Source organism: Penicillium atrosanguineum (assembly GCF_028827265.1).
Source record: "Penicillium atrosanguineum strain IBT 20685 chromosome Unknown utg000008l_segment0_segment0, whole genome shotgun sequence".
NCBI classification, from domain to species: domain Eukaryota; kingdom Fungi; phylum Ascomycota; class Eurotiomycetes; order Eurotiales; family Aspergillaceae; genus Penicillium; species Penicillium atrosanguineum.
Genome location: NW_026623140.1, coordinates 2,996,164 through 3,020,062, shown reverse-complemented (window position 1 = coordinate 3,020,062; position 23,899 = coordinate 2,996,164). Strand labels below are relative to the sequence as shown.

Here is a 23,899-nt window from a genome sequence, read left to right as displayed (position 1 = left end):
GTTTAGCATTGCAATGCTTACAAAATTTAGCCGAGGCTCACACTGTAAATAAACGAGCCCGGTTTCAGGGCGATACAGGATTCATTTTAGGGACTAAACTATTATTGACATAACTAAGCTCCCGAGAAACAGTGCCAGCAATTCCCAAATTCAAAGTCATAATCATCGTATGTAAAAGATCGTCATCGCAGAACGAGACATCCCTCCACTTTCCAGCTCAGCGCAACATTTACAGCTCCGAGCGAATCTTCTGGGACTGCTCAGACGCCTTCGCGCGGGCCTTTTCGGCCGCCTCTTGGCCCTGGGCCCGGCCGCTGGAGGCTCCGACCTTGATTTGATCAACAACCCAGTTGACAGTCTCCATGATCTTGGCATAGATGGTGTCCTGAGGGGTGTTAGTACCGTACTTGAAGTAGGTAGCGTGACGACGAGCAGCTGCGCGGAGATCGTTGATGCTTGAGCCCTGGTACACGGGGATGCCGTAAGAATCAAGATACTTCTTGATCTCGGAGTGCGTCCAGCTGTCAAAGGTAGTGTCCTTGGCGGAACCGGTAGCCACGGCGAGGTTGGAGGTAGCTGAGGCGTACTGATCGCCACCAGCCTTGGAGGCCTTGATGTATGCGTCCTTAGCTTGCTTGGCCAGCTCTTCACGAGAGGCATCGGCCTTCTTTGCGGCCTTCGCATTCATGGCAGACAGGTAATTGCTAAGATGCATGTTAGCTTATGGGTATAAGAAAAGAAAGGGCAAAACTCACATCAAGTGCTCTTTATCCCAGGTATCGAAGTTGTACTCATTCCATCCACCAGAAGCCTTGTGCGCGCTGGAGCGAACTTTGGCAAGCAGCTCATCGCGCTTGCCGTTTTGGGGAACGGGGACACCACGGGCATCGAGGAAGGCTTTGAGGCGAGAGTCGGACCAAGTGCTGGCCGCAGCGTCGAACTGATCCTCAACCTTCAGCTTGACGTCATCAGTAGCCTTGGCATATTGGTTGCCAGCCCGGGTGGTAGCGGCGCCAAAGGCATCCGAAGCAGCGGAAGAAGCAACAGAAGAGGCACTAGCAGCTTGATCGACGAGATAGGCGCGGTTCTTGCGGGCAAGGGCAATGAGCTCATTGCGCTTCGAGCCCTGGGGTACCTTGACATTGTGCTCGTCAAGGAACTCCTTCAACCTGGAATCAGACCAGGCATTGAACAACTCATCGCCCAAAGAGGACTGGGCAGCTTGGGCAGACGAGATTGCAGATGAAGCGAGGTTACGGGCCTGCGAGCTGGCCAGACGAGAGTTGCGGCGGACAGAGGCGATAAGACGGTCCCGGGTGGTGGGCTGGGGAACAGGCCATCCGCGCTCATCAAGCCACTCCTTGAGGTCGGACTCGGTCCATTGTTCATACAGCCAATTACCGGGATAGGATGCGGTCTCGCCAACCTTGTTCGCAACGGATTCATAATTCTCGCGGGCGGTCTTGATCAGGACGTCGCGCTTGCGGGGTTGAGGGGCGGGAATGCCGTGGCGATCAAGGAATGCCTTCAGCTGGGAGTCCGACCAGCTATATATGGATCAATGATTGTTCAATGATGAGGAGGGAGGATAGCTTACGTGTCAAAGACCCATTCTCTCGCTTGGTGAAGCTCATCCGAGATGGTGTCAGAAGCCTGGCCCAGAGGCTTCTGGACCCGGCTGTCCCAGTTGGACTTGACAAGGTTCTCGAGATCCCTGCGGTCGGCGGGGGAGGGGTAAGGAATGTCTGTTATGCAATGTTAGTTTTTACTAGTGACGCGACCGACAGAAAAAGAAGCGTACCGTGGTCGGAGAGCCATCGTTCCAGCTCAGTTTCGTGCCATTTGTTGTAGACTGCGATGACGTTAGCTCCACAGCTTATTTGCAGTTCCATTGCGAGAGCACGAGCTTACCAGCTTTGCTCCACCAGCTCGAAGCTCCTACAGCTTCGGTGGTAGCAAGTAAACACACCAGGCCAGTGGCAAAATTGAACTTCATGTTTGTTGTTTTCCGTGTGGGGTAGAGCCTCTATGAAGCTATTGCGAAGGATCAGTATGGGGGTTTCCAGGTAGCAAAGGGGGGGGCAAAAGTCACCGTCGATACAGGTGGAAACAAGAACGAGGAAACGGAGCCGTGATCGCTTTAAATACGAGAGAGCAGATCGCGATCGCAGCAGGGAAAAGGTCAAGCAGGGATGATCAAGAAGTGACGTAGTTGGGGAAAAATGTCTGGTTCCAAGGGATCCAGGAGTGCATGATTCATCAAGTGGCTGTAGTTGGCCCATTCTTCATGACCAAAGAGATTGGCGTCATTTGAGGCTCCTCTAGACGGCTGTTTAGGCTATGGTTCTGTTTTATTAGTCTTCGTGGTTGAAGAGCATCTGCTTCATCGAATCGGCTGATGCTCCCACCTAGTGTCCCCGATCGAACGTGATTGTTGAGTGACCGCTCTAGTATTTATGCACCTGGCCCTAGGAAACCCTAAGAAGCTTGAATTTGTTGAATTTGTTGAATTTGTTAATTTTTACCATCAAAGAGGATTGACCTGTCACTTGTTTTGATTCTTGCACCGAACGGCTGCCACCGCGACTGGAATGTGTTCTAGCTCCTGATGGACCGGCCCCCACAACCCCCCATCAACCTTTGTTCCTGGCTAACGCAAGGTCTACCAAGCTAACAGAGTAGAGTGGGCTTAGAAGAGGAGCATGAGCATGATCTCATTAGGTACCTGTCGACTCCACCCTCTTGCACTTTCGATGCCGTTTGTGACCCACTGTCAGATTGAATGTCAATACGAATACCGCGGTGGACCGGAGATATAATTATCCTTCATGTTTATTACTTATGTAATCTAGAATCCCCCTATAAATTGGCAGAATCAGGGGTAATACAAGAACAGAGCTTTTGATATCGTTGATTGGTTGCATATAAAACATTCCGACAGTTATGAGCCCGGTTCGCATCATATAGAGGCATTTGTGGGTGAATAAGGAAGCAATTGATATTGCTATATCACCAGGAAACACATCCGTCGACCATACTCGACCCTCGACCCCTGAACCAACCTGAACCAACCAATACAACAGACGACATCCCCCCCTGAGGGTATTCCTTCGACCGGAACACCGCAATGGAGGCAGTATCCATCCTCTCCGCCATGAAGGGCGATAAACTGAAGGATTCGCCGCAGTGGCGCACGTGGTTTGCCCGCGTAAAACTGTATGCGAAACAGAAGCGAGTCTGGGACTTATGTGACCCAGATATCGAGAAAGAAGACCGTCCGAGAGGTTTGAGAGAACCGTACGAGCCGGAGTACCCTGAAGATGGGGATACAGAGGAAAGAAAGGAGTGGCGAGACCGTATGGACGTCTATAAAGTCGCATATGCAAAGTGGGAGAAACAGATCAAGGGACTGGATGACGTGAATGAATATATTATCTCCTTCCTTGATCCTATCCACCATCTTGCATTGATCGATTATGAGACGCCGTACGACCGCCTGGTGTACCTAAAGTCTCGCTTTGCCCGCTCCAGCGCGTATGAGGAGGAAATTCGCATGAAGTGGAGGTTATTCGCCGTACAGAAGCCAAAGGGGAATATCGATCAGTGGTTATCGATATGGGACACCCTAAGAGAGCAAGCTGTTAGCCTTCATCTTGAAGAAGTCAAAAGTGCGAATAGGGACTTCTTGCAAGCAGTGAAAGAGGTGTTACCTATCTGGTGGCAGGCTAGATATCAAGAGATTGTTATGGATAGAAAGCCGTACGACACCAGAGACCTGATTGAATCATTCCGCGCAATGTATCGAGAGATCGGTCCCAAGCAGTCGTCATCATCAGAACTGAAGGGATCATTCTCTACCTGGCAGGATCATGAGGAAGAAACAGAAGAGACGCCAAAGCCGACCCCTCTTCCTTTTGATAAACGACCATGCCCATGCGGACGCACGAACCATCGGCATCGGGTTGCAACGTGCTATGCCCTGAATGAGGCCGCCCGACCTTCCTGGTTCAAGCCAAACGATGAGACGCTTCAGAAGATCAAGAAGAACTTTGCAGCGGATCCTGCATGGAAGAAATGGGTCGAGAAGGTAGTCAAAGACGCGAATGAGGTCAAACAGAAGCCTCAAGACTCCGCGCATGCAGTGCACGAACGGACAAATAGTGCCCGTACAGACATCCCGAAAGAAGATCCGGTTGATATGTGTTTCCTGACGCAGTCGCCACAAATCAGTGCCGAAGTTTTCTCAGCAAGCCATAAGGCTAGATCAACCATCCAAGACCGTTGGATACTGGACACTGGAGCTTCAAGGCACATCTGCAACGATAAGAGTCGGTTCATCAGCCTTGAACCGTACGAAACAACTCTCGCAACCGGAGATAGCAGCACAGAAGTCATCGCACGTGGTACGGTCAAACTCATTGGAAGAAACCCCGAAACAGGCAAGAAGAGAGTAATATCCCTAAGTGATGCACTCTATTCACCGGGCTTCCACACCAACTTGGTCTCATACGCTGCATTGTTGAAGAAAGGCGGTAGATGGTGCCAGAAATCCAACTGCATTGTCGACACCGACAACCGACCTATAGTGAGCGTGCACCTATGGGATAGTATGAATCTCTGGCTATTCGACGAACCAGAGGAAGTCGTATATCCCCATGCACACGCTGTGCGATCATCAGAGAAGCCACTCGAAGCGAGGGCTTCAGCAAACCTCTGGCATCGTCGTTTCGCGCATATAAATCACAAGACAGTGCACAAACTAGCTTCGATGGTCGATGGAGTGACTATTGAGGACGGGAACGAAGAAGAAGCACTATGCGAGACATGTCAACTAGGCAATGCACCCCGACAGGTGTCAAGAAGGCCAGTTGGACGCACCTTTGGGCGCTTTGGAAGAGTGCATTTCGATTTAATCCAGCTACCAGTGGCGTACAATGGTCATCGATGGATATCGCACTTTGTTATTGAAGGTATCAGGTTTCACTGGATATCTACCCACGAGCTGAAGAGTCAATGTCAGCTCGCGATTAACCAGTTTGTCCAGCTTGCAAAGAATTGGTGGGATTTGCCGATCAAAGCATTCCACTATGACAATGAGAAAGCTGCAGGACGGTCCGCAGAATGGAGTCTTACCTCCGATGGAATCGTCGTATATCATAGCCCACCGGCACACCCAGAGATGAACGGGTACGCCGAGAGAGCAGGAGGTGTGATCATCCTTAGAATGAGGATGCTGATGCTTGAAGGAAAGCTTCCAAAAGACCTCTGGCCCGAAGCTGCACAAGCAGCAGTGTGGCTCCTGAATAGAACACCAACGTATATCTCCACCGAGAATCGTTGGGTTGTGCCATGGGAAGAGGTTCGAAAGGACTTCGCTGGCGATCGAATGCCGAAGATCAACCTATCGAATGTTAGACTGTACGGAAGCCTCGCATATTGCCGTATCCAGAAACAAATCCAATCGGACAAGATGAATCCACGCGCAGAAGTCGGCTTCCTGGTTGGATATATGGCCTCAAATGTGTGGAAGATCTGGTTTCCACAGTCCGGCAAAGTGCGGTTTATTCGCGATGCGGTATTCGATGAATCCCGAAAGTATTCACCCGAGTTCGCGCATTATCAGCCTATCCCACTGCCACTTATCAAGGAACCGCAGGAACTGGATAGAACAGAAGTCCAGAAGGCGATGCAGACATCGATCACTACCGGGATAATGCCTGAGGAAACTGGTCAGGGGGTGGAGGAGACGGAAGACCATAATCGTCTTTTCAGCCGAAAAACCGTCTCTTCCCTAGCGCAAAGAGAGGTGCCTGGCGCTTTCCCTGATGAAATTCTCCCCCCATTACCACCGACACCACCGGACGAAGAGGCTCCGGACCCTGGTCAGGGGGTGGAAACCGACCCAGAACCAGTCGTGCGAGACCAGGCCCCAGAAGCCATCGAGTGCATCGAACAAACCGACACAGATCATCACCAGAGAGAGGTAAGTGTGGAGGACGAGCTTGAACAACAATTGCAGACAGAACTGGCAAGGGAAAGAGCGCCACGGGACATCAACGGCGACGTGAATGCAGACAACATTGTGAGCGGCCGAAGGACGCGTCGAGCACGACAGGACAATGATTATGCAGCATATACAACAAGGATTGATGAAGAAGAAGAACCACCGGCCTTCCTTCATGCTTTTGCGGCAGGGTTATACGCAGAGAAACCAGATAGCCGTCGTCATCGCGATGACCTTCCAGAACCACCGAAGCACTGGAAGGATGTCATAAACCATCCCTTCCAGGAAGGTTTCCTCGCAGCAATGAGGAAAGAACTCGACTCTCTGGCACAGAAAGAGACGTACGATGTGGTGGAAAGACCAAAAGATAGAGGCAAGCAAATCCTTCCCCTGCTTTGGGTATTCGCCTATAAATTTGATCAGGACGGTTACCTCTTGAAGCTAAAAGCACGTATCTGTGTACGTGGCGACCTAGAAACGATCTCATCCGAAGAGAAGCGAGCTGCAACGCTTGCAGCACGTACGGCACGTATGATCTTTGCCTTGGTCGCAGCATTTGACCTTGATCTACGACAGCGGGACGCGGTGACGGCATTCCTGAACAGCAAACTAAACAAGGAGACATACACGAGGATGCCAGAAGGTTTTGAATCCCCAGGGAAGTGCTGGAAGCTCCACCGAGCTTTGTACGGGTTGCGTATATCGCCGCGCCTGTGGCAGCAGGAAGCAGCGGGCGTCCTGCAGAAGCTCGGGTTGCGACAAGTCCCTGAGGATCCATGTGTCTTCGTAGGCGAAGGAATCCTTGTATTCTTCTATGTCGATGATATATTAATTGCTAGTCACCGGTCAGCAAGAGAACGAGCGCAGAAGCTCGAACGGGATCTCGAAGACCACTGGGAGCTCACTGATCATGGCGATGCAGGCTGGTTTCTGAATATTCGGATCATCAGAGACCGGAAGCAAAGGAAGCTCTGGCTATGCCAGGATAGCTACATTACCAGTGTAGCTATGCGGTATAACCTCACTGAACGTGCACCAGTGTTCACCCCGCTTCCAGTTGAGGAGCTGAAGCCATACGAGGGCATTGCAACACCCAGAGAGATCCATCTTTATCAACAGAAGGTTGGATCTGGTGGATATGCAACCACGATCACTCGTCCGGACGCTGCAAAGGCAATGGCAAAGTTGGCGCAGTTCCTTACCAACCCCGGCCCTCAACATCATCATGCTGCAGACAGAGCGCTATCATACCTCTACACCACGCGATACCTCGCCATCGAGTATTGCCAGAATAGCGGACTTGAATCTGTGCGGCTTGCAAGTGATGCATCGTACGGTGACCATGAAGACCGGAAGAGTTCAGCAGGATATATATGTCAGGTGTACGGTGGCCCCGTGGATTGGAAGGCTACCAAGCAACGTACAGTGACTACTTCCACCACTGAAGCTGAACTATTGGGTTTGTCTGATGCAGGTAAGCACCTCCAATGGTGGAGGAGACTACTTGGGCATGTGGGCTTCATACCCTCCCATATCATCACCATTCAGTGCGACAATGAGCGAGCAATTGGTCTGCTCCAAGGAGACGACGTGGTGTTTGACACCAAGCTCCGACATGTGGATATACACCACCACTGGCTACGCCAAGAGGTCAGGGCAGGTCGAATCGCCATTAGATGGACACCTACCGCAAGTATGGTGGCCGATGGACTCACCAAGGTGCTCCCGCGACAAAAACATGACAATTTCGTCAGGTTGCTGAATATGGTGGATATAAGTCACCTGATTGACTAGTCCTAAAGAGGAAATCAGAGGCTGTTTTGCAAAGACCACGGTTTCGTGCGAATTGGATGCATTCCAGCAATCTCAGGACGCCTGAGACCGCTGAGGGGGTGTGTCAATACGAATACCGCGGTGGACCGGAGATATAATTATCCTTCATGTTTATTACTTATGTAATCTAGAATCCCCCTATAAATTGGCAGAATCAGGGGTAATACAAGAACAGAGCTTTTGATATCGTTGATTGGTTGCATATAAAACATTCCGACATTGAATTGTCGCCTGAGGAAGAAACTGGAGTGTATACTCGCCTTTCCCGCCAATCAGATCCGCCACTGCACCTATACCATGCTTACTCATCCACCGCCCAGCTCTGCACGCGGATCTATGACTCCGAATGCGGCTTTCTTTTTCATCTAGAACGTCTGGAATGAATACTGTCAGTTGATCATTACTTGATGAGACGACAATGCAAAGTGTCGGCAGTATGGGGTTACATAGACTAAAAAGCTTTTAGTCAAGCAAAGCCCGAGGTGATTGCCTCCAAGTCTTCCCTAGTGAATATTCTTCGGAGCCTTCACCGCAGGCACTTTTGACCGAGGATGATTTCGAAAATAGCACGCCCCGAAGGGGCCATGAGCAAGAAGCTGCTGTTCTTCTGCCTGCTTTCAGTCGCCTGTACTATTTTGCTTTTGTTTGGAACCCCGCCTCCTCCAGATGCTGTGCCCGATGGTCCAGCAACCGGCAAGGCTTCCTATCGTGGCCGCTACGCTATCACCACCTTTTTGGCCTCGCACGACGACGGAACATACCAAACTCGAGATGATCAAGACCCATACTTTATGAGCGCCAGGACCCTTGTATATCAGCTGCTTCACTCGCCCAACACCAAGCTACGATCCCAGATCCCCGTCATTGTGGTTGTCACACCTGATGTCCGGGAGAGCAAGCGCCGCAGATTGCGAGCCGACGGAGCTACTGTGGTTGAAGTCGAGTACATTGCACAAAATACAGCGGTGGTTGATGACCGCTGGACCGAAATGGCGACCAGACTGCGCATCTTTGATCCCACCATCATACCCTATGAGAAGGTCCTGTTCATGGAACCTGACATGGTCCTCACCCGCCCCATTGTTGATATTCTCCGGGACCCAAGTACCGATTTTGTCCTGATCAACGACGCGACCAAAGTCAGTGCGGAACTGGGCACCATCCCAGAGCGATACCTCATGGCTGCCTCTCCGGATTCGCTCCAGAGAGACCATGACTATCCGTTCCTAGATCCCGAAAACACAGTGAAACACTTCAACGGTGGCTTATTCGTGTATTCGCCTTCAACAGAAGTTTTCCAGTATTACAAGAGCCTTCTGAACCACCCAGAGCTTTACTACACCGGATCGCCGAGCCAGGACCTCATCAATTATGCTCATCGTTGGGGAGGACCCATGCCTTGGAAGCGATTGCATTCGTCCTGGTACATTGACTGGCCCAATGACAATGATTTCGCTGGGAACATGGCATTGCTACACTCCAAGTGGTGGGTGCATGAGTCGTCTTCCAGTGATGCGGTGGAGAGATTTGCTCTTGCACGTCGGTGGGAGATGGAGGGATATTGGGTGGGCAGGGATGGCGAGTCCAAATATTGGTCATAATCTTGGAGAGTCATCTTTCAGCTTTTGTGTTTTGCATCTAACTGTGACTGATTACCAACTTTCAATTGACATGAACTTCGAAGCGTATTTGACTTACAGTTAATGTAATCTCGTTAGCCAAGTCTATCCTCCGCGAGGAAGGTCTGAATGGCTCGTGGATCAAGCAGTGCTTTTTTGGAGCGGCAAAACACCCAGGCCAACGGGTCAAGCACTGCATATGGGATGCGAAAATGAGCAGCTTTTCTACTGGCCCTTTCATCCGGAAGATCATCGTCTCCACTTGAGCGTTTCACGGCTCCTAGGGGGTGGAATGGCAAGCCAGGGGCCATATTGGACATGGAAGACCTGGCCAGATGAGAAAAAGCAGATGATTTGGTGATTAGAATGCCACCGTGGTGAGCATATGCGATTTCTCCCAGCTTCAGAATCCTTCAAATTATAGTACAAAGTAAAGCCTTGTAATCCTTTTGATTACTGCGGGCTGGTTGATCGACGACGGTGGAGACGGGAATTAGCGCCCAAACCCAAGGTACCCGACGTGCCTGGGCCTTCTAATGCGGGGACATCCCGGTCCTGCTTTTACCTCTGCAGTCATCTCGGAATCTCAATCTTACAACGGTTGAGCAGATCGAATACGCAGAGAAAAAACAGTCATTCAATGTGACTGCTCTTTCTAGACACCTCCAAGGCTAGGTAGTCCCACGCGGCAGAGAGCCCGAACCCCCGACTCCGCTTTACGGAGCTCCAACGTCATCTCCCCTCCCTGGTCTCCCCAAGACCTACACCATGGACCCAGACACCCCATATTGCCGCGAGCTGGCCTCGCCAGGAATATTCCAGCCCGTGCTATCAGTGTACCGTACCCTCAACTGCAATGGATACCCTCAGCGAACTAACTTGATCCTGATAGCTTGATCATCATCGGAATCCTGGTTTCCTACCTCCCTCAACACATTCGCATTATCTCGCGTCGCAGCTCCTTTGGCATATCGCCCTACTTTGTTCTCTTGGGCACGACCTCTGGCACGTCGGCTTTCGCCAATATCCTCGTCTTCCCCAAGACTGCTCATGACGTCGCCTGCTGCTCGCAGATCAGCGGGCTAGCTTGCTTCGCCGGTCTGCTGGGCGTGTTCCAGATGGGCATGCAGTGGCTATGCTTCTTTTCTATGTGAGTGCCGATCCTCCCTCCTTGATGAGCCTTTTTCTAACAGCAAAAAGCCTACTACTCTTCGTTATTTACTTCCCGCGCGCGACATCGCCCACCGACCCAGTGGCGTCGGTTTCTTCCACCCCGACTGGTCCCACATACCGCACCGCGCTCACCATCACCGCAATCTGCCTTCTGCATGCGCTCGCGACTCTTGTAATCTCCGTTGCATTCTCCCTGCGCCAGCCATCGGCGCTCCCTGCCTGGGCGAATTTCCTTGGCGTTTTGTCTGCCATCCTTGCATCAATCCAGTACTTCCCACAGATCTATACTACTTTCCGACTCCGTTGTGTCGGAAGTCTGAGCATCCCAATGATGTGCATCCAGACACCCGGAAGTCTAGTCTGGGCCGCAAGTTTGGCAGCGCGCGAGGGCGCAAAGGGCTGGAGTATTTGGGGCGTGCTGGTCGTCACGGCATGTCTACAGGGAACGTTATTGGGAATGGGGATCTACTTTGAATACTTCGGCCCCGAGAGCAAGCAGAAGGCAGTGCACCATGCCGACTCCGACGAAGCACAGAACGGGACATCAGAAAGGCCCGAGGCTGCGGCACAGGCTGTTAATGCCGAGCCCTCCGAGGAGACCCCGCTCCTGCAGAGCCAGTAGAGTCTACAACGAAGTAGAGCGTATATAGAAGGAAAGCAAAGAGAAAGATATCCAATGAGAACAGATTTAAATTCGTCTCAGGTCCAAAGTGTGCGGTACCCAGTATAAGAATGACTCCTGAGATCTTCATTGACACTTACATCCCCGGGCCACGGTCCACCTCGCAAAGAGATACCCCCCCGTCATTGCGTCGTAGCTATTCATCCATGGAGTGCTTATGCGGCGTAGATCAAGCGGAAGACGTCGTTGAGAACGAAGTAGCTGCCGGCACCGTCGGGCTGCAGCTTGAAGAGCTGGGTATAGCTCATGGGCTGCTGCTCCTCATCGACCTGCGAAAGTATGTTAGATGTCCGCGTTGGATTTTTGTGGCAGGAGATTGAGAACATACCAGGAGGGCACCGGTGGCCAGGACAATGATGCCGTTGTCGCTGGAGGGCTGGGCATCGAAAGTAGCAAGCTTGTGACGGACCTGCTGGAAGGGCAAGCTCTGTTGGATTTGTGCATTAGTAAATTTCACGGTATCGGCATTGCGATAGGAGGGAACGTACGCTCAGCTTCTCAACGATGGCAGCGGTACCCTGGACAGAGCTGGTCTCGAAAGTGAGCATGGACTGGTCGCGCTGTTCAAATCCATAATAGTCGTCAGTATCCAACTCTCATGTATCATTTTGGAGGGGCCAATTCAGCACTCGGGGAAGGTCGTACGTAGAGAGGGGCGAGTCCGGCGCGGTTGGTGTCGAAGGTCTCGTAGTAGAAGTTAACGAACTGTTCTATAGATTGAAATCACTGGTTAGAGGCCTTGTTCTTGATTGAGAGGTGTTGCCGGCGAAAGATCGAGTTCCCTCGCCATCGCGGGGCTGTTCTTGTGCGTAGGCGCATCGGATATCGAGGAAAAGGAAGCACATACGAGCGATGCTAGAGAAGTCTAGATAAGAAATTCCTGTTAGCTGTGTCCAGGTCTGGCATGAACATGGCCTCGCTTCCATCTAGTCATCGTCTGATATCCTGGCGCAACTGGTTCACACAGTCTTGGGCTGGTCCAGGACAGCCCCGCCTTGAGAAGGAGGGGCTGACTGTAGGAATATGGCGTTATATATGAAATTGACAGACTTACCGGCCATTTTGAAGAGGGATGTTGATCGAGGAAGCAAGATGCGACTGTATGAAGAGCAGAGAGTGGAGGAGGAAGGTATTTGTTGACGCGGGAGGGGAGTCGTTCGAGTGGGGCACGAATTCTGCCGCCGATGCCTGACTGCCTTATTTTCGCCCAAGTCGAGTATAAAATATCATTCAACGCCTATTTGGCCTTCGTTTCGGCCGATATACTTGATCAAGCTTACATATAAGAGCATTTGAATGAAAAAATTGCCTGATATCATTACATTCGTTCACCACTACGCCTGACTCAGTCGCCTCGCTTACTCCGAGTCCGAGGCAAACATGTCTTCGGCCTTGGGCCGTGCCCGGCGCGGGCGTTGAGACGCTGGCTCTTGCGACTCTGGTATCTGTTCGGGCTGCACTTGCGGGTTTTCCTTGATATCACCACCGTCGGGCGGTGGTTGGTTAACAGCCGTTGGCTCCATATCGTCATCAGCCATTTCCAAGTCGCTATCCTCCATTGGGACACCGTCAATGTCGCTCATAGATTCGTCTTCTGCGAAATCAATCTGTTGTGGTGACTGTTGGATTTGGTCTTCAGCTTTAGCTGGCCTACTGGGATCGAATGGCCCAGATGCAGGGTCATCATCGACGGACTTCCACCGGTTCTTGCTTTTGGAGAATGCGATGGCAGCTCGTTCTGCTTCGGCTTTTTCCTTTTCCGTTTGAATTTCTTCATCTGCGAGCGGTGGCTGCTCGAACATCTGGACAAAGTGTTCCTGACTGGATTGTGGAAAGACACACCACCCCTCCCATAGGTGAAGGAGAGTGCCAACACTACGCTTCCATTTTTCTGCCTTGAGTCGACCCCATTGGAGATCTTTCTCAAGTCGGCCGAGATGCTCAAAGACCTTATGCGCACGTAGGGCTGATTCGAACAGCTGTCGGTATCGCCACGCATGGCGGACACCGCTAGTGGCTGATGACGAGAGAATATCGGAGATGATGTAGAGCCCAACTAGTTTTGCAGCAGATACATCCATGGGTGCTTTGGAGGCAGTTGCGCTGTCTCTCTCACCATCATCCGGCCTTGCTGCCGCCTTTTCTAGTTCACGCTCCGGATTGGCGCCAGTGTAGGCCAGGGGGCTGAGGATGTTGAGCACGATCATACCGACAACTTCGTCCGCACCTGCACCCGCATTTTCGATTGCAAACGCCGTGAGCCTCGCGACGTCACCTCGCCTGAGCTTAGCATGAGTCGTAGGTAGTCGAGCAAGGAGATGTGTCAGCTTGGCCTTGCGTAGAGGGTTCATGTAGCCGAGACTGTCGCTCTTCACGCTCACTCCCTCTGGTGGAGGCCCGCCTCCCAGATTCCGCCTTTCGTTTTCTTCATCCTGCTCCTCATCGGAAGAGTTGTAGTCATCGTCTGAAACAAATTCATCAAGGCGTGTAGTGTATTCGAATTTTATACCGCTCTCCGGGGGCATCCAGTTTGCGCCTCCTTCAAAGATTGAAGTTGGGACTTGGGTGCCTACCGCCCGGTTATTGCGAGACCGCGGATTGGTGATAGTCTGCCATAGCTTCCAACGATAGTACACACCACCAGAACTTCGCGCGTCCCAGAGCCAGGCCCATTTCTCTTCTCTTTGAACCTCTGGCCTGCTCATGAGTAAAGCTTCAAATTCAGGTCCAAACTTAAGTAGATTTTCAAGAGTCTTGTGAATCAACCTCAACTCTTTGATATCAGAGGGTGTCTTGACCTCCACTTGTGTGGAAGGTCCAACTCTTCCCAGATTTGACCCATAAGAAGCTGGAGGCGCGATCCCTCCTCGATGGGATCCCGGCGGAGGCGCACGACTCATACTTCCGCCAAAGCTGGGCTGCACGGTCTTGGCAGCAAAAGGTAGAGAGGTATTCGAAGACATGCCAATAGTGGTTGGCATAATTGAGCCAATGGCAGCTGATGAGAGATGTCGAGAGATAGATAGATTGTACCCCCGGCCTAGATACTTGTTCTGCAGCGCACTCACAGCACTGTCAATATCCGAAGCGGCGGAATCGCTAGACAAAGTCACAATCGCAGCCGACGATTTTCGCTCAGTAGCGGATTGATTAGGTGGTCTGAGTATATTCACGTTGTCCACGACCAGGGTGGATGGTATCAATGACTTCAGGACTGACGGTGAGGTCCCTGGTGGAAGCGACGCCAAGTAGAGAGTTGGCTTTGCAGCCGCTTTCTCTGCATCTTTAGTATTGGCCATCCGTTCATCCTCATCTGATGCGCCGCGGAATGCCGATGGTGGTCCTGAGATTGCATTGTCGTACCCAAAGGTGCCATGTGCTGGATCGCGATTACGCGATATCGGTGCGAATCCTTCATGGTTGCGCTTGCGAGATATCGATGGTGGCGGTGGTCCTAGTGTTCCGGGGCCACTGCTGCGAGGACCTGAGCTTGTGAAATGCCGACGTTGCGGTCCTCCAATCATCCCACCACCCCTTGAGCCAAATGTGTTCGGACGCGCATCAGTATTCTTAGGACCAGCCTCATCGTCGAATGACTTGACAAAGTCCTCGTAAACTGCGGCAGTTTCGGCTTTCTCGCGGGCGCGTTTAGCTTCGGCTTCGGCTCTTTGGCGCTCAAATAACGATTTCTTGGGTAGAGAGGAGAGTTTGGCGGGAACATCGGGGAACCCCTTCCCCTTCAAATCGTCCGGCATGTTCATTAAGCTGCCACTGCAGCGGTCATTTACCTGCAGTGGAAATGAGTCTTGAAGACACTCGAGCTGGTGTCATTCCTGACTACGATGTATCTAGGCGGTGGGAAAGGCGGTCTCTTATCGCTTATTCTGCTGATATATCGTCATGCGTCAACTTATCAGCACTCTGTCTCGAGCCTCAAGAAGACAGCCTGATTGAAAGCTTTGTTTATTTACTTTGGACTAAATTATCCTATGGCTGGCGCAAATGTCGCAGATATTCTGCGCTTCCTGTCGCAGGATGCCAAAGTTCCTCTCGCAACTGCACTAGGGAAGGTCGTGGACTTGCAGAAGGCTAGCATGACGAGGTATGGCCTATCCTTCTAGAGCAGAATTCGGCCGACTAACAATTTCCAAGTGCAGATCAGATCGCCAAAGCAGATATCAAAGCTATTCAAGGGATCTTCAAAGATGAAAAGCTTGCCAAACAGGTGCTCAATGCTGCCAAAAGGGTCTCGAAGAAACGCGGGGCCCCAACTGACGTTGCAACGGCATCACCTTTAAAGAAGAAAAAGGAAACTAAAATTACGAAAGATTCGACCCCTTTTGAGATTGAATCTTCTTTGAGTCTACCCACGTCTTCCACTAGCGATAGCGAGCTCTATAACATGACGATAGTGACCAACCGTGCTCCCCTGGTCCTCGCTTTTGCAGTATGTGTCTTGAAATACACCATGCCTGAGCAGCCAATCTCCAGTAGATTGAGTCTTGCACAGTCAGTGGTCAGTGCCAACAGTCGAAGCAAGGCCGTTAGCCTAGGTATTGAAAGTGGCAAGTCAGCAGAACAAGAGGGATGGGGAGAGGGCCATTCAACAGTCAAAGTTCTTGGAAGAGAAATTCGAGTTTTAAAACGATGGGACTACAACCCACGCGAGGGAAAGCCAGAGAACGCATCTGCACGGGAAGAATCCAACGCCAATGCGGTACCCATTGAAGATTTACTGGGACATGGTGATGTTGATGACGCAGACAAAATGCCACCGCTATGGGGTATCGACTTAGAAGCCAATCGAAAATCTCAAGCTACCGCCGTTGGCTCAGATCCAAAGCCAATTAGTGCACTGCCCATCTACACAGCACTATCTGCGCGGTCCTACCTCATTCGGTCGATTTGCAAACTACAGGAAGGGACGCCATCAAAGTCAAAGTCCGCTGCTGCAACCATACAAGAAAAGGAAGACTACGTCGGTCATCTTGTGCGTGCTATTGACTTAGTGTGCAGCTCGTGGAGCACAACGTTAGATAGCAGCGAATTGGACAAGCGTGCTTGGGCTTGGTATCTCCGTGTTCGACCGGATGTTCAAAGCGGCGCTCAAGGATGGGGTGAAAAAGGGCAAGTGAATTTAGCAGACATTCTTGCTCTTCAAAAGCGTCCTTAAAGGCGAAGTAAATGCACTGGATTATTGCATGAAGTCACCATGGCACTTCCAATCAACCATCGTGATTGGATGGCATGTAAGATCCAATCATGACAACAGCAATCAGTCTACACTAAATGCAAGTCCAGTGCCAGTTGATTTATATGTTGGTTTTTAAACATCATGATCCTTGTGTGTAAGAGAGCCTTCATAAGACCCTGCCAATACCATATACAGTAGCTCATTTGACAGCTGTCATAGTGACATCTTGAGGTCCCAAAGAATTCTGGAAAGAATTTCGTCAATAAATCCGTAGAGAAGTCTGTAAAGGGGTGCGAGAGGAGATACGAGAAGGGCTGTGAGAAGACGGGCATAAAGATGGGCGTGAAGAAATCCGAAAGGATTTGCGAAAAGATGTCCGAAACAAGGTCCAAAACAAGGTCCGATACCTATGTAAGTCTCAAGTGGGCTGAAGCATGGAAAGCTGAGAATGAAAGTTCAAAACGAAAGTAATCAAGATTTCACGCACATGTGGAAGATCATCTGGAGCCGGAATCTTGAACTTAGTAATGCGACTCGTAATTTGAGCAGCACTTAAAGACAGCACATATCTCAGATGAGTTGGCATCAAGTTTACAGGTCAAGGAACTGTACAACAGTCAAGTTAACAAGATCTAGGCATCGCGCATGTAAAGGTGAGAAGAACAGAATGAGTGCAAACAACATGATCTCAAAGATACACGGACATCTACTACACTGCTAATATACATTACGTTCAATTCTCAGAAGCTATAACTTGAGCTACTTGATCAGCGATGTTATAGTCAATGACTTTGCGCAGCTGACCAGTCATCAGACTAGGAAAAAAGCCTACAGAAGACACACCCAGGGGTTAGTAACACTCGAGACAGAAAGCTAAGCCATGATATGTTAGTGGAACATGGACTTACCCATAAGTTTCATGAACCCGTACATAATATACTCTTGCATAAGCCCCATATCACGCTTTCTTTCCTGCATTTGCTGGGCATTCTTGAGGATTGCTGTCACCCGTGGCTGCCGCAGAGTTGTATATTGTTTCGCCGCCGCTGTAATGGCACATTTGAGCTCCAATTCTGTCATTTCCTCTTGCCCAGAATCCTTGCGGAGATGGTGAGCCATTAAAAGCGCAAAAGCCTCAACATCTTCCAGCACCTGAGACGATCCCTGACCCGATGTTGGAGGAAGTGCATGTGCAGCATCTCCGACAAGTACCACGCCATCTCGTTCCCAGGTCGGAAGAGGAGGCGATGTCCATGTTGGGTACATGCTTTGAACAGAAAGAGACCGAACAATCTTCTGAACGACTGGATCTTTCCAGTCCGAATGTCTCTCTCGCAGTTGACGGGAAACGTCTACCATGTCGAGGGACTTTCGGTTGAGGTATTCTGAGATCTGATATGTAGACCACCAGGCAAGGGAGTCCCCTGGTTCAGACACATGGTATGGAGAATCGCGGTGTTCCGCATTGGATGCACTTTCTGAGAAGAAATAGCCGAAGAAGCCATTTCCTCCAAAGATGAAATTCATGGATCCTTTCTCAACGAGGCCTTTGACGTCTGCTGCTGGGATAAATCCACCGACACCGACAAGGCCCCTAATTAACAGTCAGACTGACTTCCCTAGACCAGGAAACTGGAATGATGGCGCAGACTTACTCATAGCGAGGTGGATAAGGATCTTCTTTCGAATCAGGGAAAAGTGCTCTCTTGGCAGTACTTCGTACCCCATCCGCACCGATCACCAAGTCCGCCTCAATTTCAGGACTTCCATCATCCAACCGAGCAGTATTCTTCCCATCTGGGCGAGCAATAACCTCCAAAATGCGCTTGTTCACGATGTGTTCCTCTGGAACTCGAGAACGCAATGCTTTCCACAGCGAATGACGGCTGCTCGCGACCGTATGCATATTCTCAGCCAGATCTTTACTCCTAGAGGCACTCGGGCCAGTAGTCTTCATAGACATAAGAAGCCAACCGTTTTTGCTTTTCAAGTTAGAAGTGGCCGTGACATATCCGTTGCGGACAATCTCTTTGAGCAGATCTTCATCCAGACGCCTTAGGACGTTCAGACCATTTGCACCGATACCGAGGCCACCACCGACGACGAGTGTTGAGGAGTGGGTGTCTTCATTCCTTTGGCGTTGCTCTGGCGTAACATCCAAGTCGGTGCTGTATGCTTCGTAGATTGTAATCTCATGGCTTGCCTGAGAGCCAGAAGGCTTGGGGAGATGCTTTTGTAGTTCCAGGTACATCATGCATCCGGCAATACCGGCGCCGATAATAACAATTTTCATTATGGGAAGTCCAGGACTTGGTAATGAAGGAAGTGAAGGTGCAATGCAACTGAGCTGCGATGCGAAGAATAACTACGTGGACAGGTATATCCATCATTTGCCCCACTCTGGGCGCTAGGCCGCAAAGCTAACCATAACGGGTTAGCGTTACGGTTCTGCTGTGAACAAGGTTGGTCCCTCGTAGTTATTGATAGCCATGAATGCTATGTCCAATTTAATGCTTCGGATTTTTCAAGGCAGCAGCATAGAATTGACATCGGCACGATTGTGCGGTAATTTCTCTGTTCTACCTCCTATTATATATTATTTATTTATGTACCTGTCAATGGTGCCCTGTCAAGTTCAAGGCTCGTGGTATCTATGTGGGAATCTGAAGATCCAAAGTCTTCCATGCTCGAGTTATCATCACCCTGGCTGAAATACTTGGACCTCTGGTTACTGAGTATGTAGGCCGCCACATCAGAGAAGAGCTCGCCTGGCTTGGCAAAAAGACTTGGAGAACGAGAACTTCCATCCGTAGCAGCCGGGCCCCAGATGCAGAGAATTTGATATGGGAAGCCCACCATAATAGACCCACGGTTGGAAGTTGGCCCTGGAATATGTGCAATAAACTCCTTTGCCGATATGATCGATCTTGCATGCCGCTGAATGCGTTCTTCGTATAATGATGCACAGCTTCGAGGCTTTTGCGCTTTCGCGCCCGCCCAACCAAGCGAGAGCAGCCGCAGAGCGATAAATATTTGCTGCATCGTATAGCGCAGCAAGAGCAGCCGTGGGCATATCTGAGTGGTGAAGAATAGGGAAATGATTGGGGTCAAGGGCTTGAAAATCCGAATCATCGTTGTCAGAATTTGCCGGCGCCTCTAACTTTAGTTCGCCAAAATTCATCATGGCGGTGCACTGCGTCCACCAGTGGTGCAATTGTGATACTAGACCCAGAATCTGTGCTCTCAGGTTTGTCCTGATAGGCTCTGCATTTCCAGTCTGAAGTTTTATCAGTTTATCCGCAGCTGTCAGACATGGTAGCAAAACAAATAGAATGTCCACAAGTCGGTCGAATGGGCCTTTGGGATAAAGCTCGAAGGGGATTTCTGTCCACTGAGGTGATGAGAAGACATGCTCCTCATTCTTGAATATCGAGGCAACAAACTAGACAGCATATTAGTATGAAAGATCAGTCGCAAGTTTCTCTTCGCGCAGCCCGGTTGACTCACGACTAGAAGCCGTAAATGACGAAACAGTTGGTGCAAAAATCCCTCTCGACAGCTTTCTGCGCCGCCTGATTCAAGCATCCTCGCCGCGGCCCGGACATGCTGGAACCACGCTTCCTTAGATGTACCAGCCAAGTTTTCGAAGTGAGCAAGCATAACGACCGCACAGATAACGTCACCAGTAAAGGACGATGTCTTCTTTGATAGCAGGTCTTGTAGACCTTTAAGACTTCTCGTATACCACCTGCATGCTTCCGTCTTTATAGATACATCGTCAGCCAGCGAACCGTAGAAAAACATCGTTCCGGCGCGGATTGAATGCTTGACGAAACTTGGAGCTGGCAGTGTGAGAAATGCAGCTAATTCATCCAGCCAAGTCGGAGATGGAGTGTTCTTGGCTGGTGCTTGGAAGCCAAAAGACTCAATGAAACGAGACACGAATAGCTGATCGAAGATGTCGGTTCTATCAGGCTGTAGAATAGAAACGACAGAAGGAGGCCACAGCATCAAATCATTGGTTTTCTTGTGGTTTCTGGTGATAGTCTGTGACTGCAAATGTGCTGGTGTATGTTTCACCACGGGCCTACTTGATCGGTCCGGCAAAGCGTGAACGAAGAACGCTCCCGTTCGAGGACCAGAACACTGCGATCTATTTTTGATGCATTGCAGACATTCTGGGAAGGACTCATCGCACTATAGGACTGCATTAGTGGAAGCACAAATTTTGTCGACCTCATGGACGCACCTTGATCTTGCGTCGGCGACAAGTGGAGCAGCCCCTGCTTCGCCCTGGGACGTTGACCATAACTCAATCGGGGCACGGTTTGGCAACAGACAATAGTCACATCAAATCTGATCAATCGTGTCTGCGGGAGGTGGTGTTGTAGCAAAGAAGGTTTCCAATTGGGCGCCTTGAGGTCGATTCATAACGTAATCCGCGAGCCGCCACTCACTTTGAGGCAACTCCCCACCTATCTTGACATTGACTCTCTACAACTTTACAATTGTATCCAGATTGAAAAAATTAGGTAAAGCCAATTTTTAGATGACTTCATTACAAGGTATGTTCATCATTACCAACTGTAACACATGCAATTACCTTGCTCTACTTTTCTTGCCCCTTGATCCTGCTACATCACTCAGAGGCAGGCCTATCTTCGACCCTCTCCACATTCATGACAGAGGGCTTGCCTGGGCCATCTTCCAGGGCATACTCCTTGTCCACTTGGACAGTGACGTTGATCTCCGTGTTGCGATGCAGATCCATGCTATCTTTCTTGTAAATATTCACGTAGATCGGGAAGACCAGTGCGAGAATGTATCCCATCATGGGGATGGCCATGGCGGTGTGGGCGTTGACACGGGTCTGTAATTGTTTGCTTAATTAGATATCTGGGGTAAACAGCTTCAAATTTTAAATGGAACATGGCATACCACAACAGCGCCCATCATCGGTGGGAAGACCATGCCACCGGAGATGGCGGCTACAAGCATAGATCCACCGAGTTTGGTGTGGCGACCAAGGCCACGAAGTGCAAGACTGAAGATGGTGGCGAAGCAGCACTAATGAGAATTTATATTAGCGATTTGTATATTTTACTCCTTTCCGGGGTAGGGTGACACTTACAGACTCGAAACTCAGGACGAGAATAATCATGGCCACGGAAGTAGTCCCGCGGGTTGTCATAGCCGCGATTGAGAAAATAACACAAAGAACCAGATACACGGACAGCATATATCGGGGCTTGAATGCTTTCATCATCATAAGGCCACTGGCAATGAAACGCATGGCGGCGTAGAGGCCTTGTGCAACGGCCAGCAAGTCAGCTGAGGAGAATATGTTGTTAGCCAACAATCGCGGCAAGCTTTCATGATTGCTAACTCACAACTTGTAGCAGAGTCACGTCCAGACTCCTCGCAAAAGTTGATGAAGTATCCAGCCACAGCGACCTGTGCTCCAACGTAACAAAACTGACTCCAGACACCAAGAAACAGATTAGTCTGCTTCTTGAACGGACCCACATCCTCGTTATGATCAATCTGCCCTTCAAGTGCCTCTTGATCCGCGTCTGTGATCTCGGGGAAAGGCGCAAGCCAGAACAAGATAACCAGCAAAACGACGAAGCAGGCTACTCCAAGATAGGTCCATTGGACATTCTTCAACCCAGCATTCGTGTCCACAGTGTTGGCGAAGAAAACTCGAGAGGCCAATAGGGGAGCGACGAAAGTTCCGACACCCTGGACTGCTTGTCCCAGGTTCAGTCGAATCTCGCTGTATTTGGGAGGTCCGCAGATGGCGAGGAATCTGGCAATTGTGTTTTGTTAGAAACATAGATCTCAAGAGTATAAAGTGCGGTATTTTTATATGACATACGGATCTGCTGCAGTTTCGAGGGTAGACAAACCGGCACCGACAACCTAGCAATATGGTTAGAAGATAGTCACAGCAGTATCCTTGTCTGGGATGTACTTACAAACATGCTACCGCAGAATCCTCCAAATGATTTCTTCACACCACTGGGCCAGAAAAGAAGACATCCAATTGCAAGAACGGCAAGACCTATTCCCCATTATCACATTTAGATCACTATTTTGATAGGGGAGCCAAAGTACCTACCAGTCATAAAAGTGACTCGGAAACCATATCGACGAACGATCCACCCCGAAATGGTCAACGGGCAAATGAAATATGCTGCAAAATATGAAGCCTGTAGACCACTAGACTTGGTAGCTGTGATGTTTAGGGTGGTCTGAAAGTGGGAGTTCAAAGTATCGAGCAGGCCATAAGCGAAGCCCCATAGGAAGAACAGAATAGTAACTGGCAAAGACAAATCAGCTTCGAGACCTAACAGCAGTGACGCTCAAACTTACCCAATGCGTTGGGAAGCAAGGACTGTCGCAGTGTCAAATGAACACCCGAAGTAATAGCACTGTCCTCAACAGTAATCTTCTTCTTGTAAATGGCCATAATAGATCGACCCTAGATGTGGAGATCGTGTGGATTCAGTGGACCACCCTCGCAGGATCAAATAACAGATGCGGTGAAGAACGCAGAAGTGGACTAGGTCCCCGCGACCTTATAGTCGATCCCTAGACTCTCAGCAGATCCCCATGGGGAGCCACAAGGTCCTCGGTTCCGGGCTAATATATAGCGAAGCACGGCTGGATTGTGATCACCCAGTACCATTCTGGCCCCGAATTTCAAGCCACCCAAGGGCCCTAACGGCCATTTGGATATTCTACTCCGGAGAACCCAACCACGAACGGACGAAGGCAAAGTTTTGGAAAGAATCGATGGACGAAAATTACGTACCTGGGATGTTGTGTGGCCGCGCCTGGACTGTTTTCTTCCATTGTTTGTGGAGAAGCTGGGGAAGTGGAGGGCGGATGGGACCGAAGCTTAATCCCCGCCGAATTTGCCCATCAAAGTCTTGCACTTCACCAGCTGGATTTCTATGGAGATTGAATTCTCAAGGCTTATATCTTTTAGTATCTAGCAGTATAGACTGCTAGAAAATCATAAAAAATTTAACTTTCCTGAACTTCTGCAAGCTCTCAGACCCTTTGGCGGACGGCCTGCACTACCGCGGACGCGTACTAGCACTAGGTAGGCAGTCGTGCGATTGGTCTTAGAGAGCATCTCTAGTCCAATCGCAATACGAGGACCCATTTTGCATATAAAGTCTCGCCACTCATGGTACCTGGATCATAGACCGTCGAGCTTTTCGGAGACTCATACACCGATGTCCGAAACGTGACATTTAGCTCTTGAATGTAACCTTGAAGCTTAGCAAATGATTGCCCATAGGGCCCTAGAATTGGCCTTGGTCACAGTCCAGGGTGAAGTCGGCCAGTGTGCATGTATTATCTGCGTACCCCAGATTGAATAT

The 23,899-nt window shown here is 50.2% G+C and overlaps 10 protein-coding genes across 10 annotated transcripts; 4 read left to right on the top strand and 6 right to left on the bottom strand.

The window, feature by feature from the left end:
• Nucleotides 1-229: 229 nt before the first annotated feature.
• ish1 (double-strand break repair enhancer MSC1) lies at nucleotides 230-1,996 on the bottom strand (the record flags this gene model as incomplete). The annotated part of the gene is made up of 5 exons (XM_056890721.1): nucleotides 230-704; nucleotides 756-1,547; nucleotides 1,598-1,745; nucleotides 1,802-1,852; nucleotides 1,912-1,996. 5 exons carry the CDS (start codon nucleotides 1,994-1,996, stop codon nucleotides 230-232), a joined length of 1,551 nt encoding a protein of 516 aa, XP_056737212.1.
• A 1,131-nt stretch (nucleotides 1,997-3,127) lies between these two features.
• On the top strand, nucleotides 3,128-7,798 carry N7443_010664 (cAMP-dependent protein kinase regulatory subunit; the record flags this gene model as incomplete). The annotated part of the gene is made up of 1 exon (XM_056890720.1): nucleotides 3,128-7,798. One exon carries the CDS (start codon nucleotides 3,128-3,130, stop codon nucleotides 7,796-7,798), a length of 4,671 nt encoding a protein of 1,556 aa, XP_056737211.1.
• Nucleotides 7,799-8,421: 623 nt separating this feature from the next.
• N7443_010663 (putative glycosyl transferase family 8 family) lies at nucleotides 8,422-9,438 on the top strand (the record flags this gene model as incomplete). Its single annotated transcript, XM_056890719.1, has 1 exon — nucleotides 8,422-9,438. The coding sequence occupies one exon, from the start codon at nucleotides 8,422-8,424 to the stop codon at nucleotides 9,436-9,438; it is 1,017 nt and encodes a 338-aa protein (XP_056737210.1).
• A 786-nt stretch (nucleotides 9,439-10,224) lies between these two features.
• On the top strand, nucleotides 10,225-11,251 carry N7443_010662 (PQ-loop repeat-containing protein; the record flags this gene model as incomplete). The annotated part of the gene is made up of 3 exons (XM_056890718.1): nucleotides 10,225-10,292; nucleotides 10,349-10,606; nucleotides 10,657-11,251. The coding sequence occupies 3 exons, from the start codon at nucleotides 10,225-10,227 to the stop codon at nucleotides 11,249-11,251; spliced, it is 921 nt and encodes a 306-aa protein (XP_056737209.1).
• A 215-nt stretch (nucleotides 11,252-11,466) lies between these two features.
• N7443_010661 (nuclear transport factor 2 family protein) lies at nucleotides 11,467-12,372 on the bottom strand (the record flags this gene model as incomplete). The annotated part of the gene is made up of 5 exons (XM_056890717.1): nucleotides 11,467-11,580; nucleotides 11,640-11,738; nucleotides 11,800-11,871; nucleotides 11,957-12,021; nucleotides 12,366-12,372. 5 exons carry the CDS (start codon nucleotides 12,370-12,372, stop codon nucleotides 11,467-11,469), a joined length of 357 nt encoding a protein of 118 aa, XP_056737208.1.
• Nucleotides 12,373-12,669: 297 nt separating this feature from the next.
• On the bottom strand, nucleotides 12,670-15,072 carry N7443_010660 (SWAP/Surp domain-containing protein; the record flags this gene model as incomplete). The annotated part of the gene is made up of 1 exon (XM_056890716.1): nucleotides 12,670-15,072. The coding sequence occupies one exon, from the start codon at nucleotides 15,070-15,072 to the stop codon at nucleotides 12,670-12,672; it is 2,403 nt and encodes an 800-aa protein (XP_056737207.1).
• A 228-nt stretch (nucleotides 15,073-15,300) lies between these two features.
• On the top strand, nucleotides 15,301-16,484 carry N7443_010659 (uncharacterized protein; the record flags this gene model as incomplete). Its single annotated transcript, XM_056890715.1, has 2 exons — nucleotides 15,301-15,413; nucleotides 15,464-16,484. 2 exons carry the CDS (start codon nucleotides 15,301-15,303, stop codon nucleotides 16,482-16,484), a joined length of 1,134 nt encoding a protein of 377 aa, XP_056737206.1.
• Nucleotides 16,485-17,238: 754 nt separating this feature from the next.
• Nucleotides 17,239-18,798, bottom strand: N7443_010658 (FAD-dependent oxidoreductase; the record flags this gene model as incomplete). Its single annotated transcript, XM_056890714.1, has 3 exons — nucleotides 17,239-17,320; nucleotides 17,437-18,099; nucleotides 18,161-18,798. 3 exons carry the CDS (start codon nucleotides 18,796-18,798, stop codon nucleotides 17,239-17,241), a joined length of 1,383 nt encoding a protein of 460 aa, XP_056737205.1.
• A 459-nt stretch (nucleotides 18,799-19,257) lies between these two features.
• Nucleotides 19,258-20,814, bottom strand: N7443_010657 (Zn(II)2Cys6 transcription factor domain-containing protein; the record flags this gene model as incomplete). Its single annotated transcript, XM_056890713.1, has 3 exons — nucleotides 19,258-19,947; nucleotides 20,013-20,702; nucleotides 20,755-20,814. 3 exons carry the CDS (start codon nucleotides 20,812-20,814, stop codon nucleotides 19,258-19,260), a joined length of 1,440 nt encoding a protein of 479 aa, XP_056737204.1.
• A 330-nt stretch (nucleotides 20,815-21,144) lies between these two features.
• N7443_010656 (uncharacterized protein) lies at nucleotides 21,145-22,977 on the bottom strand (the record flags this gene model as incomplete). Its single annotated transcript, XM_056890712.1, is given in 8 exon segments — nucleotides 21,145-21,375; nucleotides 21,444-21,572; nucleotides 21,637-21,874; nucleotides 21,892-22,314; nucleotides 22,384-22,427; nucleotides 22,484-22,569; nucleotides 22,627-22,827; nucleotides 22,881-22,977. 8 exon segments carry the CDS (start codon nucleotides 22,975-22,977, stop codon nucleotides 21,145-21,147), a joined length of 1,449 nt encoding a protein of 482 aa, XP_056737203.1.
• Between the last annotated feature and the right edge of the window lie 922 nt (nucleotides 22,978-23,899).